This window comes from Nipponia nippon, unplaced genomic scaffold, assembly GCF_047370975.1.
Source record: "Nipponia nippon isolate SJK-2023a ecotype South Korea unplaced genomic scaffold, ASM4737097v1 scaffold_4, whole genome shotgun sequence".
NCBI classification, from domain to species: domain Eukaryota; kingdom Metazoa; phylum Chordata; class Aves; order Pelecaniformes; family Threskiornithidae; genus Nipponia; species Nipponia nippon.
This window is the reverse complement of record NW_028262358.1, coordinates 47,300,866-47,319,366: the sequence shown is the minus strand read 5'-3', so window position 1 is coordinate 47,319,366 and position 18,501 is coordinate 47,300,866. Positions and strand designations below refer to the sequence as shown.

At 37.3% G+C, this 18,501-nt stretch overlaps 1 protein-coding gene across 1 annotated transcript in view; it reads right to left on the bottom strand.

The window, feature by feature from the left end:
- Positions 1–2,325: 2,325 nt before the first annotated feature.
- The window catches only part of THBS2 (thrombospondin 2), a 34,743-nt gene continuing 18,567 nt past the window's right edge, over positions 2,326–18,501 (bottom strand). The window contains exons 14-22 of the mRNA XM_087776448.1: positions 16,877–16,984; positions 14,869–15,028; positions 13,288–13,406; positions 12,439–12,673; positions 9,404–9,631; positions 8,669–8,940; positions 7,614–7,711; positions 5,153–5,292; positions 2,326–4,448 (exon numbers count right to left, since the gene is read on the bottom strand). Coding sequence (XP_087632574.1) covers positions 4,441–4,448; positions 5,153–5,292; positions 7,614–7,711; positions 8,669–8,940; positions 9,404–9,631; positions 12,439–12,673; positions 13,288–13,406; positions 14,869–15,028; positions 16,877–16,984 — 1,368 coding nt within the window. The 3' untranslated portion in view covers positions 2,326–4,440. The remainder of the gene's footprint in view (positions 4,449–5,152; positions 5,293–7,613; positions 7,712–8,668; positions 8,941–9,403; positions 9,632–12,438; positions 12,674–13,287; positions 13,407–14,868; positions 15,029–16,876; positions 16,985–18,501) is intronic.

Sequence of the window (18,501 nt, the reverse complement as noted above, 5' to 3'; positions counted from 1 at the left end):
TGATAAAGATTTTACACCTTCCTCTGGTGCCTTTGGTACTGGCAGCTTTCAAGAAGCAGGATAATGGATTAGAAGGACCTTTGATTTAATCAGTCCCAGGTTTTTTTCGCTTCAAGTCCCCCTTCCTGATCTACAAGGGTGGTCTTCTCCACACTGGGAATACGACGGTGCCAAGTTATTACACAGTTATTTATTTTTCATATGGCTTTAGAGAGCAGATGTTCCCATGCAAGCCTTAGAGCTCTTCCTCTATGGAGGTTTGCAGCACAAGCCGAACCCTGAATCTCATCCAGATATCCCTCAAGTCCATAGCAAAACTCCCACTGAGCTGACCAAGACGAAGGTTTGGCCCACTGACTGTGATAGTCTGTTCAGCTTCTGCCCCCATCGTGTAGCTAGCAGGGAGTAGACAGAGATGTTGGCATTCATGATGCCAATATTTGGGCTGCCTGATGTGCGAAATCACAGGTATAATCCTGGGGTGGGGTTTTTTTCCTTCCTTTCTGGAAGAAACCATGGTAAAAGTGTTACTCTTATGATGGACAAATCCTTAAATGCTGTGAGTTCAGCTTAACTTTTCAGAATTCAGAGGCTTCTCCAAAGTTTATCTGAAAACCCCATGTTTTACAAGTGGTCAAGAAGTCTCATCAGAACTTAATTTCGGGGAGGGGGGGGGGGTATCAGGTTTTCAGTATTTCCTGGATTTTTGGCTGGCCCAGAAAAAATAAGAACATAAAACTTATCAAAAGGATTTTAAAGGGGAGGAAATTTATCATTGACTTTTAGTAGATAGAAGCCTGATACTCAGGGAAATGAAAAAAATTCTGCCTAGTGTCACGCAGGAGTCAGTGACAGAATCAGTGCCTGCTGTCCTCTGCTTCCCCTTGTGAGAAAAAACAGACTTTCTGCAGGGATTTCAGGCCACCTTCTTCCATACCCATATCTCTCCCTGGGAAACAGAAGTAGAGAGGCTGCAAAATTTTTAAATATGTATTTTTCCCAAGTTACCCAAATATTCCTGAATGTCTTCAAAAGCCTGTAGTTAGAACAACGGACAGAGGTCAGAGGATGTCATTGCTTTATGTGAACCTGCTCATTCACAGCATAATATTTGCTTTTTTGGTCCTTCCCTCTCTGTTTTTCTCAGAGACCCTATACTAGTACTGAAGTGCTGCTGTTATGGTTTCACATGTTTCCAGTCATCTTTTTTTTTTCCCTGGATCTGTTTTGCAGGGTTTTTTTTTTTTGTTGCCATGCAGGGTTTTAATTTCTTTCCTTCAAATCATCACTAAGTGTTCAAAACTCTCTTGCAGATCCATACCAGAGATTTAAATGGGACTCTTAAGAACAAGAGTAACAAGATCTTGATCACTTTATTACCTGAACAATGTCAATCGTTGACATCCTTGCAGCATAAAGAGAAGAAAGCCACCTCTCTACAAGACTGAACATTTGTATTCATTTAAAGGACTCATCAAAAGAGTATATGGCTTTCTTGTGTAATGTTCTGAGTACTTGCACTGGAACGAAAAGCCAAGGAAAGCGAATAGCTGGGATATTTGTAAGGCCAAGAAAAAGGTAATAGTTGGGATAATTATAAGAGAATATGACTTGAGTTCACACCTCAAAATTGCCATTTTGGCATGCTGGGCATTCTTACTTTTCCTAATCCAATTCAAATTCCCCTCCCTGGGAGCAGTTCATACTCATGGCAAAGACAGCTCATGCTAAGAATTTTTTCTTGTATTTTATTCTGTTTGGCTAGTGACGATTCAGTGGCTCATGCAACTCTCCAGCAGGAAGGCAATCCTCGCTCACACCAACGAATCCCAATGACTCAGATGGGACTCACAGCAGAAGCAGTTACAGAATAAGATTGTATATTTGTTCAAACACATCGGCCAAGACACAATACAGAGAATGGTGTACAAGTCCAGCAAAAAAAGAGAAGCAGGACCAAAACTTGTCAGTTGCAATGTCAAAAATAAAACTTGGGATAGTTTGCCAGATAAAGACTTCATGCCGAATGATGTCTTGTCAGAGAGACTAGAAAACCTGAGAAGACAGTCAGCGATTTGTAACCAAGCAACAGATTTGCTGGTTTGCTTGAAATGAACTGGTTTATAGCAAGGCAAGAGGCTTATTTAACTGAGGGCTTTGGGGAATGGCATATTTTCTTTAAAGAAACATTTTAACTATAAAAAAGGTAAAGAGAATTTTGTTTATAAAACCTTTTTACAGTTTATTTCCTATCATTAATTTCTTTATATATATATATATATATATATATATATATATATATATATGAGGATCTGACTAAATGAACCAGGACCTTAAATGATAAAGTTCTGTCCCTGTAAACAAATAAATAATTATTTACAATCTTTGGCAAAACAAAATGAAACTTCATTGATCTCACTCTCTCTCACACACACACTTGCAAGGAAAAAAGGAAAAAGAAATTAAAAAAACATCATAAATAATTTACATAGAATAGGAAAATTATGATACAGTCCAAATATTAACATCTTCATCCCCACACTGATGTCTCTCTCTGACAAAACAAAAAACCCTACACAGCCATTACAATCATTACATTTAATGAAGTCACCCTCACTTCTGCTTGGGACTTGGGGATACAATTTGAAATACCAAAAGTAAGAAACTGAAACATTTAAAAACCTCATGAAGAGGATTTGAAAAAAAGACAAAACAAAATGGAAAAAAAAAGAAAACCAAAAACAAACACAAAAAGATTTGATAATATGAACACTATAAAATGTGCAATAAAGTCAGCAACTGTGGATTCCTTTCTAATGAATATAGCAACAAAATCTATTTCAAGGGAGAAAAAGTCGATTCAATATTTAGCTCACTGTGCCATATAAGAAGGCAGAGGTACTGTATTATTCCATTAGTTAACTCATCTATGAATAAAATTACACCAGCATGTGATTTTTGTGAACAAAGCTCATACAACTTAAAACAAAAAAAATGTTAAACATGTTTATACTATTGTATATCTGAGTAACTGTTGTATCTGTTTAGAATAAACACTGGTATCCCTTCAGCATTATTTAAGAAGTTCTATATACAGCAGACATAGGTAACAATACAAAATATTAAAATTAGGGTAACTGGATATATATTAAGGTTCCATTTATAAATTCCTTATTATTATTCATTTAACTTTAATGCATACATGAATATAACCCATGAAACTATACTTAAGTGTGTACCATGCTTTGACAATATCTACATATTGTGATATGCTTTTAAAAACAGCTTTAAAATACCATTATTTGTGAATGTATTACTGATGCATTATATGACATGTTTTAAAATAAATTATCAGAGAAGGCAGCTTGGTGTGATAATCATAATAAATACTAACAAAATATTTATAAATGGAACCTTAAATTCATACGTTACCAAATTAAGTAATAGTGGCGTTGCCACCTTTTCAAAAACCCACATCAGGATTCAGGATGTCAAAGTGCTTTTTGCAGCAGAGGTGGGAAAGTGGTTCAGGTCCATTTTACTCCACATGGCCATGGTATATTCTTTTTTACAAGGGAATGCAAAATATGATGGAAATGGAACAACTGGGAATAATTTTTTGGAAGTCAGACAATAGTGATAGCTTTGGATGTTTAAATGAGTCACTCTTCCCTTTCACATGAGAGTTTCTAGTTCAATTCTGTTTGGCCTGAATTAAGCCTCTACTAAACAATGCTTTAGGTTGCAAATTTGACGGTTCTACCAACTGTAATTTTAACGGGTGTTATTACGAGCATCCTCATTAGCTAAAGAGCATCTTTCTGGATCAAGAATTGTTCATAATTGACCTTTACTTTATTATTCAAAGGCATTTTCATTGTTATTATAGATAATGTTGGTGTGGCTCTTCATTACTTTGCTAAAATTAGACCCAGAGGCTTTGTGTTACTGAAGTCCAGTCCTGATCAGAGCAAGGAAGTGTCAACCATACACCTAAAAAGTTATTCAAATACATTTTTCCTCACTTAAAGACAGTGACTGATAACCATCACCCCCCTCTTTTTCTCCATATATATATAAATACATTAAGTAATTACATTTTTATATGTAAACGTCATTCCTTAAAAAAGACAAATAAACAAACAAACATGTTTTGCTAAGTTTTCACTCTACAAAAGTGTTCTAATGTATCAATCTGCTTTTGCTTCATTGGTGGGTCGGATGCTCACATTTAGGTTTCATTAGTCCTGGCTGTGAGAAGGCACTTGGGTGGAGGGATGGCTGAGGCACTTCTGGCAGCAGGGAAGTACCTGGTGAGTGGAGCACGAGGACAGAGGACAGGAGGTACACAAAAATAGAAACTGGGAGTACCAGGATGTACTGAGGTGTCTAGGTTGCATAGCATTTACAGTACTTTGCTGGTAATGCAGCAACCATTGCTCAAGCATCTGAAAAAAATAGGAAAAAGAGATATTAATTGTGGTGGTTTTATCTGGTTAGGAAGTTAATCACACAAGAACAGAGCTCCATCATGATACAGTATAAGGATGCAGCACAATTTTCCCTGTTCTGCATTTTCCTACAAATGTGTGGACATTTATATAAAAATAGTTATCTACCTATATAGATAGAGACACACACATATGTGTATGTGCACTTATGTATCTGGAAGCATATAAAAAAAAACCCCAACAACATATATAAGAAAACCTGGGAAAACATTTTCTGTATTTCAAAACATTTTGGACAGGGCACTATAGACAGACATGCTCATTAAAAATATCTGCTCTCCTTCATGCCTCTTGAAAGAGGGGTGATCCAGAAGTAGCTCTTTGTAGGCTATTTCAGCGTGTCCTGCAGGCAAAGGACGGTGGATATACAGAGAGAATTCTAAGCACGTATCTCACTCAGAGATTTCTATCTCATTTTTTCCAGGTGGGTAGTATTAAACATCTGGGTTTTGTTATTCAAATTGCAATTACTATAGGGGCAAAAGGCATTCATGGTATTTCAACATATCAAGGTTTACTCCATGCTATGATATTACAGATTGCTTTCACTAACTAGAGGATACTTTTCATTTCCATATTTCGTGCTTGCTCCACAAGTTATCAAAGGCTTCAGCATTTTCCAGACATTTTCTGTAACTAACCTCTGCATTCATATTTGAGGTCAGAGAAATAGACCATCTCTTGAGAAAAGACAAAAAGACCTAATCGTCCACCAGCAAAGGTTGTGTCATAGATCGGTCCAGAATCCACCATGACTTGTTTCCCTTCATACACTAAAACTCTGTAAAGAAGAACATCACTTAAATTAGACAAGGAGGATAAGGCAGTGTCCAGTGCTAAGGGCTGGTAACAGTTCCCAAGAACTGAAACAGAATTAATTTTAACAAGGCACCAGACAACCCAGCTTCACTGTAAGGATTGCTTCTCATCTCTATCTCACGCCCACCTGGCTGGCAGCCATAACACATTAATCAGAAGTAGTGGAGCTGTTCCATAAGTAATTTTATTCACACCATCTGCGAAAGATTTCCCAGTTCTTTATTTAGAACAGTCATGTCTCCCGGAATGAACTATGTCATGTACTAGCATTCATTGATAAGCCCTTGTCCCTGTGAACTCAGAGGTTAGCACAAGACCTCGCCACATCACTTAGCAAAGTTGTCTTTATGGCTGCGTGAACAGCCGATTTATTTATCTTTAGGTGCAAGGGCCAACATCAGAAATTGGAAGAACCATCTCTTTAGAGTCAAACAAAACATTAATTGGAGACATGCTGAATCTCAGTTTCAGACATTTGAAGAGCTTAATGAAAGCTGGAAGGATTTGGATACAAACAGCTAGACTAATAATAAATTGGAAAAGAAGGAGAACTTGTGGGTTTTTGGTTGTTTTAGTTGTGGGATTTGGTTTGGGGGTTTTTTGTGGTTTTTGTTTTTTTTTTTTTTTTGTAGTGTTTCAGGCATCCACCCCGTAGCCAAAAGACCTCTAAAGATAACTTTTCATTCTTCTCTGTCAGATAGACTGCAGTTCCTTGGATCCTCCACTTCTCATGGGAGACCTTGAGATAGTCAATGTTCTTAGGCTCTCAGTCTCTTAAAATAGCCTTTGGGCCAAATGAGAAGAGACTCTATAGTCTGTTAATTAGAGCAGTCTCTGGAGAAAGAGATTATGGTCCTGCTTCAACTGACTATACATTAGTTATACAAAGCAGGATGACTTCACATGAGGATGAACACACTTGAGCAACTTCCTGTAACTCGAGGGTTAGGGACAGATTTCTTCTCAAGCAGAAAGGTATGTCCAGCACTCGCTCCACCTTGAGGTGTTTCATTTTCTGAAAAGTGCTCAAAGACAAGTATGAAACTGCTCCCTGAAAACACTATTTAATGGATGGTAAAAAGAACAGCAAAAAGAATGACAGGTTTCCATGCTCATGTAATCCTATTTAACAGAATTCTCAAAATTTCAAGAACCCAAAACACATGGGAAGAGTTTGATAAATTATTCATCCCACCAAAAAAAATTACGCAGCTCTAATCATGTTAATACTAAATTGCTATTTCTGAACAATTAAAATGGTTTCATGACTATATTAGTGAAAGAATTGATTTTGTTTATTTATTTTCTATAAAACCACCCTAAAGAATAAAGGAATTTAATGCCCTGGACTATAGATTTTGTGATGCTTGATTAATCTAACAGCATAGCAGTTGAAACATGCTTTGTCTGACACTGAGTAGATTCTGCAAAGGAAGATACAGGTAACAGCAACATGAATGAAAAACTCAAGTTTCCTTTTGACCTGTATCAGTCAATACTTTGCACTGCAATACTTTGATGCGTAAAGAAACTCTTTTATTTCCAAGAAACCAATAACTTAGTCTATCCAAATTGTTCTACCCTTTGTCTTTCACAGCCAGATGAAACTCCCCTGCTCATAAGCACAAACAAGACATGAAGAGGTAAGGTCAGACTCTGCCCCATGAAAAGCATCCTTTACAGTTACAGTAGTTAGTAGAAGATAAAATTGTCATGGACAGTTAATGCTCCTTCTTTGAAACATCAGATAAACAGCTGGGCTCTAAGGAAAGTCATATGCTATAGCTCCTTGCTGTGTGCATTACAGATGTGCTCATGGCTACTTCTGCAGTATCTCGTATAAGTCACGATGGGAGACAGGATGCTGAAGTAGACAGGCCGTTGGCCTACTTCCCTGTGGCAATTCTGATGTTTCTAATTAATTTCATTCATTCAAATTCCAGAGGCTGGGGAGGAATCTCGTGTTCTAATCTTGCTTTGTGTTTTCCTCAGGAATTTTTGGTCCCTTTACAGAAAAGCTACTGAGAAAGAATTTTATTTTTTTCTTTAATTTAAGAATATTTAGCTGATGTAAACATTGAATCATACAGACTGAATTAAATACATCTGAAAAGGAAAATAACTTATTCTAAAGATAACAAAATGTCCCCAAAATATTGGAACAAACTGTCACACAAGCATCGTCATTATCAGAACTAACAAAGAAACTGATAACATAGCTCTTATATCAAGAGACAAAAGTTTTGCTACCAGAAAATATAGAGATGCAGAAACATTTCTTACTTTATTAATCCTGTTTTAGGCCTATGAATCAAATGCCACCTGTAAGCAGTATAATCTTTCCAGCCAATGTTCTTGGGATCATGCCACAAAGTACGCACCTACAGCAGGAAGACAAATGCCTTATTAGAAACAGACTGTGCTCCAGTAACTGTACATCCACTATAGTAACTGTACATGCAGCCAAAGCTTATTTGCTGCAGAGCCTGAAACTGAAAATAGTGTTTAACATTTGACAGTATGATCAGCAGACCTCTTTTATAGGGTGAGAGTAATGAAAATTCTTGTCTTAAATTATTGATCAATAACTCATCTGTAGTTTCATAGCTGGAGTCACTGAAGACCATTACAGCATCGAACCTGACTCCCCTTCGGAAGTCCTGCCCCTGTTTGCATATACACACCCGCGCTGCCAGAGTCAATGCTACTTTCCTATCTGTATGAGTGGCTCCACCAAAGGAGAGGGACTGCAGCTTGCACAGATGTTACTGCCTGTGGCTTGCTCCTTGAAATCTCCCACACCCAGTCAAGGTCTTGTTCCTGCAACGAGCTCCGAAGTGCAAAATTCCTATCCACCTGTGAAGCCCCACTAACTTAATTTCCAAAAGGCACAAGTTTCTTCCATGGCTGGCCCCTATTTGGAACAGCAGCAGTTTCTCTCTTTGTTTTCATTTCTTTTCTCTCTGGCTGTCACTGGTTACTGAACTCTAAACCACGTATAATTGAAACAAGCTGGAATGCTGAAGCAGCAAGTGCCAATACAGAGGTCACAAAGGATTTGTGGATAACTGAGACCTCTCACTCTTTTTTTCTTTGGACCACACCACATCTTCCCTTTTATACATGTAATTTTTTCCATTAATTACTTTTTATATGTGTAATGTTTTCTTTGAAACACAATGCAAATGTTATTATTGACACTCATAATATCAGAACTGAAGAAAAGCTGAGAGACATCTGCAAAAATTGAGGTGTGAAAGGAAATTCTTTTTGAGACACCTCCCTTCTTTTAATAATATTAGTCATGCATCGTTGGCCTGAAGTTTTAAATCTCTCACCTGTCCAGGGGTGTTTCCTGTGTGCCAGAGAGCATTTCTCAAGTGTTCACCAGTACCAGTTGTTGAATTCACTACTTTGAGCGATACACCAGAATAGCCATAAGCCCTGGTGGGTTTGTCCTCCCAGTAGGTCTGAGTGACCTGCTTCCACATCAGAACATAAAACCGACTGCTGGACTGGTAGCCAAACACAAAGCCAGCATAGTCGTCATCGCGGTCTGTGTTAACATAGAACGTCCCGCTGAAGTCAACAGAGCTGAACTCATCGTAGCCTGGGAGAGGACGAAAGAGAAACCATCGAGTTACAATACTGGGTCTGGCTGCCCACACCCAAGACTCCCAGCTCTATTCCGAGTTTTGCCAGGAGTCATGAACTATCTTTTTGAGTAGATAGATACAGATAGATGTATCTGTAGGTATATACTTGCCTACCTATCGCATGGAGGCTTCTGGAGAGAAATAAATTGTTTACAAGGGGTGGTGAAGACAGCAGGCACTATACTTGTAGCAGGTTCTTCAACTGGGTATTTTATGTGTGTTACAGTCAGTGATGAGATGAACAGTCAAAGCCAACAGGATTGAGCTGTTTTTAATTTGGGCATATACACTGTACCCGTGTGTCAGTCCAAAGTTTGCAGCATCAAAAAGGTGTGTTTATCTACTTTTTTTTTCCTCTCCTCATCACCAAATCACTGGTCACTTTTCCAAAGACGATGGCTGACATCTGATACTCACCTACAGCTATTCCAGGATCAGAGTTGGCAGTCTGTACCAGTTCCTTGCCTTGGTGGCGAATAACCCAGTTGGGATCAATCTGAGCTGTTCCCTTGGGGTCCAGGGGGACCATCTGGAACTTTCTGAAATCAGTTTCACTGATGGCATTGTTTTCAGGGCATACATCATAAATATCTGGGACATTGTCATTGTCAAAGTCATCTTTGCAAATATCACCTCTGCCATCACCTATAAGCAATGTGAATAAGCAAATGCAATTGTTAGCAATTTATCCAGCCTTCTTAACAGCTCTCCCACTGATGGAAGACATTTATGATACATACAAGTATGTTATTCTCTTGTTTCTCAAAGAATGTTCCAAATGACTCCAAAGCAAGCTCCATTCTCTGAAAGTCTATTTGAAATGTTGCTGGTAATGACTGGAAGAAGTCATCAACTTAGATCAGGGCCAAAATCATTGTTAATAAAACTGTCCTGTCCGTGGTTTATGACAGTGATCAGTCTGGCCCCAGTCTATACACTGCTTTAGTATCAGGGTGGGAGAAGTTGGAAGTTTACTATGTCGACGTAATTCACTAATGCTTGTATTACATTTTCAGTTTGATTTGTCCCAGATGTGGATACAACACCATATTGTAATATGTGCAGTGTAAATGAATTCAAACAATAATGTTAAAATCTTAATCTTCCTGCACATTACTAAGTCCTGATATACAATTGAAGATATTAAACTTTTTTCAGACTCTTATCTCTGTCTCAAGATTCCTTCAGCAACAATCCAACTAAGGTGCTTCAGATTGCTGAAATGTCACATCTATGTCAAAGGAAAGTGGGGACAGTATTGCAGTAAAATATGCATACATGCTCAGTCACTCTTTCACTCAAGGGTAGAACAATTTGTCTTATAAGAAATGTAGCACTTCAGAAAAATATAAGAAAAAAGAAAGAAGCACTGTATCCAACAGGACTAGCCTTGGAGAAATGGAAATATTAAGTTTTGTTATATGAATTGCAACAAGTTTTTTTAGAGAACCTAAAAATACATCCATACAGCTCAGCTACAGTTGTGCTGCTGCTCAGTTGTGCTGCTTTAAGCTCACTATTTAAAACAAAATTAAAAAATTATTTCGTTTCTTAATTTATGCATAATATCAGTGGAAACCAGTAGATGTGACTTGCCTTGAATAGCAGGTGGTGAAAGGAGGCATCTAAAAAAAAATGTCTCGTTGCCAATGCCACTGTTATTCAGTGGCATACAATAGTACAAACACTTGAAAATAAAGTAGAAAAACTTGGCTAGACAGGTATAGAAACAAATTCTCAAATGGCTCTGACTTCTACAACAGAAACCACTGGATATTACACTGGGTTCTAATGTAAAACCAGAACTGCCAGCTAATTTGTTTCTATCCTTCTATAACTGAGCATCTGCTTTTTTTTAATTTAAGCGTTTGTGACTGCTCTAAGAACATGGGACTTAACACAACTATCAAAGAGGTAATTCTTGAGTCACAGGAGAATCTAATTATTCACTGAAAGTCCTGCTGATGTTCATTTGGTACTGAGCTGCTGCTGACAACGTTGATTCCCTGTCACGGAAAGTTAGAAAGCGTTTGTTTACCCAGCCACGTCCAACAGCTCTCTCCAGGGCCTCATCTTTATATGCTATAGCTCACATCTTCAAGAGCGTAGGAGAATCTTTTGGCTTCATTTACTGCTTTTCCAAGATTTCTGTTGGACCTGCCACTAATGACAGTGATAAGCTGGCTAAACTGTCTAAATTCACTCCTTTTGTGAATACTTACTCCATACATAAATGTAGTCTCTCTCACAAGATTCAGGTGACAGCTGGCTAACAAACTACCCCAGTTTGGGGGCACCTTTATTCTGGAATATTTCTGAAATTAAAGGGCTATTCCAGAGATTGGCAAGTACAGAGAGATTCCCATTATATCATTGGACTGAAGCGTTAAGTAATTTAAGAACTGCTACTGACTATCAACCAGAAACTTCCTACTGCAAGCAATTGTCTTACCAGGAAATCAGTCAGAGCTCAGGAGTTTATCTTTCTAAACGTACATAAAACCATATTGTGTAGCTACTAAATTCTGCTTTCAATTTCACCAGCATAACCATGGAACGATTCCAGCAAGATGTATAACTCAGAACAGAAATTGCTCACCTGTATTTATTGCAAGGGCCATTACTTGTAGACATATTACAGTGGTTTTCAAAGGATCATAGATATTTTTACTAAATTACATTTATGATTGTGAAAGTATCACTATTTCAGTATTGAAACACTGCCAAACGTAGAGCAAGACTGTTTGAGAATGACCAGCAACATTTTACCACAGAACTGGAGAAAAGAACAATTATGTATCCATTTCTTAAACTGTGACATGTACATCATCAAGACATATTTAAAGCTACCTATAAAGCAAATTTGAGAAAAGCTGATCAGAATTTTTTTTTTTTTTTTACAAAAATAATTAATATTCAACAACAATTTTAGACTTAAAGGACCTGGAGAAATAACCTGTTTTTCAAAATAAAACATATTTTTTCCATTTTAATTTTCAGAAGACAACTTGTTTTGAAAGCAAAGCAGGTCATTTTTCATTTTTAAGACGTCTGAAATTCAAGCGATTTGAAATATTTTCCTAAAGTTCTTTCACTTTGAATTTCCCAATTCAAAGTGAAAATCAGAAATATATTAAAACAAAAAATAATCTGGTGTGCTTTGTTTGTTTGGTGTTTTTGGGGTTTTTTTTGTTTGTTTGGTTTTTTTTACTTTCTTAAAGGTGTTCTTCTAGAAATAAGTATGTGCATGTTTGAGCCTCTGTCAAAGAGGTTTCCTAATGCTCCAATTCTGGACCAAACGGGCCAGTACAGTTCCACTGAAGTTCACAGTGTCTCAAATGGCAAAAGCAGCTCAGTTTGATCTGAAGTCTTTCTCTTCACCAATTACTAATACTCCAAGATCAGCATTGGATACTAAGAACTAAACGAAATTCATACAACATTGTTCTTACCATCAGAGTCCTCCTGCTCAGGGTTGTATCTGAGGCGACAATTGTCCCTGTCATCTGGGACACCATCATTGTCATCATCAGAATCACAGGCATCTCCTTTACCATCTTTATCATGGTCAGCCTGGTTAGCATTGGGGATGTAAGGGCAGTTATCTTGGTTGTTCTGGTGGCCATCTTCATCTATGTCCTCATTGTTGTCACACTGGTCACCAACAAGGTCATTATCTGCATCGGTCTACCAAAAAAAAAAAAAAAAAAATCAAAAAGAAGTAAATTTATTATTGTTACTAAACACAAAAGTACGGATAGCCTGGTACTTAATTTCTCAACATTTCTCTTCAAGGACTTCTCTGGAGACAAGTGATACCATGATGACAACTGTGCTTAAAACAGAAACGTAACTTCAAACTAGTATAGCTACTTATTCTGCCATCAGTGCGTAAGATCTGGTCATCAAGACATTTCCAGGGCACGTTTTTGGCCATGATCTTCATTGCTCTTCTTCTAGAGATCACAGGGGAGCAGCAGTCTGGGAAGCGCATTTTCTGATTGCTTCTCTGTGCTTGACGTGCATGGACCAACAAACTCAGGCATACCAAATGCAGCCCTGAGGCCATTCTCACTTGCCACAGGGGAAGAAAACAGTTCAGCAAAGCCTTGAAGATGGATTAAAGGCATCATCACTCTACTTCCTTTCATCTGATACAAAGAGATCTGACAACCTGAGATGTGAAAATGAGCAATATAGATCCACCTCTTCAGCTCTACAGCAAACGGGGATTGTTCCTGTGTTCTTTTCTCTGCCCTTGTTCTGACATTAGCATCAAGGAAACTGTCTCTAGCATTTACCTGGTCTGGATTATGCATCAATGGACAATTATCACACTGATCACCAACTCCATCACCATCTGTATCACTCTGGTCTGTGTTATAGACGTAAGGACAATTATCTCGTTCATTAAAAATATCTGTGAGGAAAAAAATTGAAAAAATCAGATGGATTGGTACAGCATCCAGCACAGACAGCCGTAGACTGCAGGAGGCACCAGTAAAGAAGCAAGGCTCTTAAGGGGCTCATAGGCTTTCCGATTGCTACAACATTATTGCTACAGCATGAAATAGTGAAAAGACTAATCTTAGAAAGAACTATGGCATCAATTTCACTTTTCTTGCTACGATAGACTTCTATATGTATTTTACTAAGGGATTTTGCTAGAGTAAGGGCTGATCATGTCTTAAGAATTTAGCCCTTTTTCATAGAATAACAGATAAAGGGGTGGGGTATTTTTCTTTTTAAATAATTTGGTTTGGATTTTCTTCCCAGACACTTTAAGGAATGGCATAGAATGCACAGCTGTAACATGGTGGAATTTCTGAAGTTTCGTATAGGAACAACCACATTAATGTTCAGCTGCTTCAGCACTAAATAATTTCATTTTACCAGCACATGTCCATCATTTATTGTATATCATGCCAAATTTTCAAAAGAAACTGTTCCCCCTCAGGAAACTTTATTATACAACTGACAAGCTCCTTCAAAATTATAATATGTTTAAAAGAAACAAAAATAAGATATGTTGGCATAGCTGTCTGGAATGGATACGGGTACCCTCTCCTACATTATATGGTCCCTGGATATTTGCATAATCTTTCAGCCAATAACATATGATTACATTTTCTTTCAAATGCAAAACTCCCACGAGTACTTCTAAGAATCTGAAGTTCAGAAGGATGAGAGGACTTCAAAGTGTTCAGAAATTCAAGTCAGATAAGCATCCAAAAGTTTAAAATATTACTGAAGGAAATCCAGAACTAGATTTCTTCAACTTCTAATACTTCTGGATTCCCATAAATTTGAAGTGCTACAGGGATATGATTTTTGAAAGACATTTAAGTGCTTTTCCCCCTCCTTAATTCTGATCAAATCTGGGTCGTATAGGCATGTACTGGTAGATGAAATAAACACCTTTAATAATATTTTAAGACACATAAAAAATGTGTATTTGGATTACTGCGGGCTTTGCAGTACGTTCATATAAAAGCAGATTAATTTCCTACAGATATTGTCTTAACCGCACAGATGTTCTGATGTTCTTTTCCCTCCCTAAAAAGGAAAAAAAAAAAGTCAACAGAAGTGTTATACTAGACCCTGATTACTTTGGAACACAGACGAAGGAAAGAATTTTTTTAAGATTACACTGATAAAAGACTTGCTGTGATTTATTCTTCAATAATATCAATTGTAGTCATTTAGAGACTTTGTGGACAACTATACTACACAGGACAGATGAACCTAATTCTTCTCTTCTGCATTTTTGAGCAACTAGACCCAATTTTATTATATGTATAAAAGCAGGTAGCCCATCTTACTGGACATAAAGCAAAGTGTAGTTGTGGAACAGCACTTAATTCTCAAAACTGAAAGCATACCATCTCCGTCAATATCCACAGCACATGAGTCACCCTCCCCATTATTATCTGTGTCAATCTGAGCAGGGTTGTGCACATAAGGGCAATTATCACAGCGGTCACCAACTTCATCCTTGTCATAATCAAATTGACGAGGGTTAAACAGAAGAGGGCAATTGTCCTAGTAAGAAGAAATAGAAGATTTCAGAATATAAATCACAACTCATGAAAGCATACTATGAAGTGGTAACTCTTCCTGTTCATCTTGGACAGAGACAAAAAAATCAAAATATTAGTCCATTATTTTTTCAATGGACAAGCTGTACCTACACTAAAGATCTTGGTGGTAACAGGATGGCATCTGCACAGCCTGGCTCACTGTCTGGTTTTGTGTTTTTGTACCAGGCATGTGAAATGTGTTCCATATCTCACTAGGAGAGCAACTGGAGAGGCATTTTAAATTGGATCTGTACTCAGATATTTCAACAAAAGTGCATCACTGGTACCTGCGTTTTTTTTAAAAAAAAAAAAAATAATCATAATGTGTTGTAGTATCAGGCCAATTTCAGCTGCATATTATATTTTTTGGAAAAAACTAGAATTGTTACTCTGACTTTTTTGGAACAAACTAGTATCAATATTCTCACTTTAAAACCAGATATTTTGATTTGATTTCAATTTAAACAAGGATTGACTTTTTTGTGCATTGTGTTATATTGCATATGATAATAAAATGTAAAAAGTTTCAAAAAGCTAAGTTAAAATGAAATACTCTCATTGACCCAAAGTATTTTTATCCTGAGACCATTCCTTTTAGTGGCATTTTGAAAATTTCATTTCAGTTTAGTCCCTAATTTGAAAGTCTGCCAGAACAAGCATTCTTATGTTTCACACGTCCCCAAATTATACATGGGCTTTTGCACAGGCACAAGGAAGTACTCAGTGTGGAAAGCAAAGAAGAATGAAACCAAACCAAAGCAGTGGGAGTAAGGGCTACATTAGCATCTTGGAATCTGAAGGGAGGTCATTTGGGAAAAAATCTTTAAACTGCTTTTTCTCTGTTGAAGCAAAACCCATTTACTAGGAAATAATTTTTTTAGCCCAACATTTTAAATTCCTCAGAAATACATTTTAAATACTAAAGGACAAGACATAGAGGCAAGTCAAAATTTTATACCGTTCATAAAACTTCTGGCTACTTCGGAAGTAGAAACTTCTGGCTACTTCAGAAGAAACTTCAAATATATGTACTAAATCATAATATTTTATCAAATGATTCTCTGATTTTTGAAATATTCTAAGTAGAGGCTCCATGAACACAGTTCTAACCCAGCTTTAACCATCTGAAGCTCTAGACTATCTAGGCTCCCTCTGAAGGGAACAAAGAGGAACAGTAAACTCCTAAAACCAATTCACTCATCCTAAACACGTTCAGAAAAGGCAGGGTGAATCCCACTCCAGAGGTGCCTCTGTCCTTTTGCTGAATGTACAGGGAGAACAGGTTTAGACTAACTGCCTATCTTTTAGGCTCTGCAGGTAAATGAATTTCAGTCTTGTGGGCATATCTAAAAGAGGAAAGTATGAACCAGGCTAGGTACTTTCCTCCTGTCATTTCCCCTTAACGCTGGCTGTGTTTATAGTTATTATTATTCATCACAACTTGTTTCCAATATACCTCAGATATAATATCTACCAGCTTTTCAAATACCATGGACCTATCATTCTCCCACTGCAAAACAAAAAATCCAATACCACCTTCCATTAAACTGTTTTCATGCACACAACTGAACGCAGAACTGATATGGAGAACATAATTCAGCCCCAGATTCCCCAGGCTGCTTTGCTCTGCACAGTGGTACTCTCCTTTGAACCAACACAGCTTTACTCTGCACCAGATGTCATTCAGGGAAGGCAGTACAGAATAACCCAGCTGAAGCTCTGAACAATAAAGCTCTCATCTATTGTAATGGATTTCCTCAAAGCCAGATGTTTAGGTCAAATGTACTGAAGACACAGAAATGCACCTTACTTTGTCATCTTCAACACCATCATTGTCATCATCCTCATCACAAGCATCTCCCTTCCCATCTTTATCAAAGTCTTCTTGACCAGAGTTAGGCAGAAGGGGGCAGTTATCCTGGCCAAAAGAAATAATCAATACATTATGTTTACATTATGTCAGAATGACTTGCCTGGGCAGAAGAGTAGATATGGGACACCAGAGGCTATAAAACAAGAACAATCAATCAATCATAAATACTTTTTAAAGTGCCTGTTTGCTTGCTGCCAAAGATAGTAGTTCATTTGCTGCTTTCATATTGTAAAGTAAGTGAAACGCATCTGCAAATCATTCCATTTCCCAGCTCTCCTTCTGTGAAAGGGATGTTTCCAGTAAGTTTTAGATGAAACTATCTAGCAGAGAACAAACACACCACACGCACACACATGCACTCTTACATCAACTTTTTATAGACAACTCATGAAGTATGTTTGAAGATTACATATAAAATGACCAGGTTTTGTTGCCAGAAAAATAAAGATACAAGCCAGGAGATGGTCTTCAGAAACAGTTGTTCATATGGAAAGTTACTGGAATGAAGTAGTACACAGCAATGAACGGGAACACTGTAAGAAAGGGTTTTGAAAAACATGCCTTTATACTGTTCTGCAAAACAGTACATTTGCACTCCCATGCTCCCATGGCTTTGAAAATAAAAGGCAAATGTATCTCTATTTTGTATCACAGCTTTGTAAAGGATGATTATTTTAAATGAGCAAGTCTTAGGTTACGCTGAAAAAATAAGAAGTGAAATAGTTTGCCAAACTTTTAACATGTATTCCGTTTTAAAATACTAAAATCAGCTAAAAATGGATTGCAGTTCTATAACCGGCTAAGAATAAATAAATCTGTAAAAACCCACTCTGTTTCTCACTTTTCTCTTTTTCTCACATTCCGTATCTACCTCCGTATAAATCTGCCAACAGAGTGCAGAAATATCTTTTTTGTAACACATACCCTAAGAAAATGAATATTACAGTAAGAGTCCTAGCCCTGTTTTCAATCTCAGTGGTTCTAATAGTACTGATAATTTAAGAAAAAGAACTGGAATATTTGTGATAAATATCACAATCCCAATGAACTTCAAATTTTTTATGGCACTTTTTTACCAAATACCTGTGAACAGCATTGACTCAACACTAGTTACCAGTGATACAAAAAAATTTTTTTTGAAACAATGAAAGAAATTAGTCAAAGCTTGCTCAATCACTTGTATGCTTGTATCTTATGTTTGTCTGTCTGCATTCTCTATAGATTTGAGTCCAATTTTATACAAATCAAGTACTAAGGTGGAGACCTCATGGGTAGGCAAGTTCCTATAAACTTTGCAAAAAGCGGTAGTGGGGTAGAGAAGAAAGATCCTGCCAGTGCACTCTAGAAGTCTCTTATTAGATATTAGAAAGAGGACTTTTAGACATCACACCTTCCACCTGGGAACTCAACCTTGAGGCACAAGCCCACTGGAAGCTGGGCTTCTTTGGTCCACCTATTGACAAAGTTGTGTGTTGGTATGATAATTCTTATGGAAAAAATGCTACTTCCATGTGAATGAAAAAGAAATTTACACTAACAGATACCGCTAAGATTTTATTATT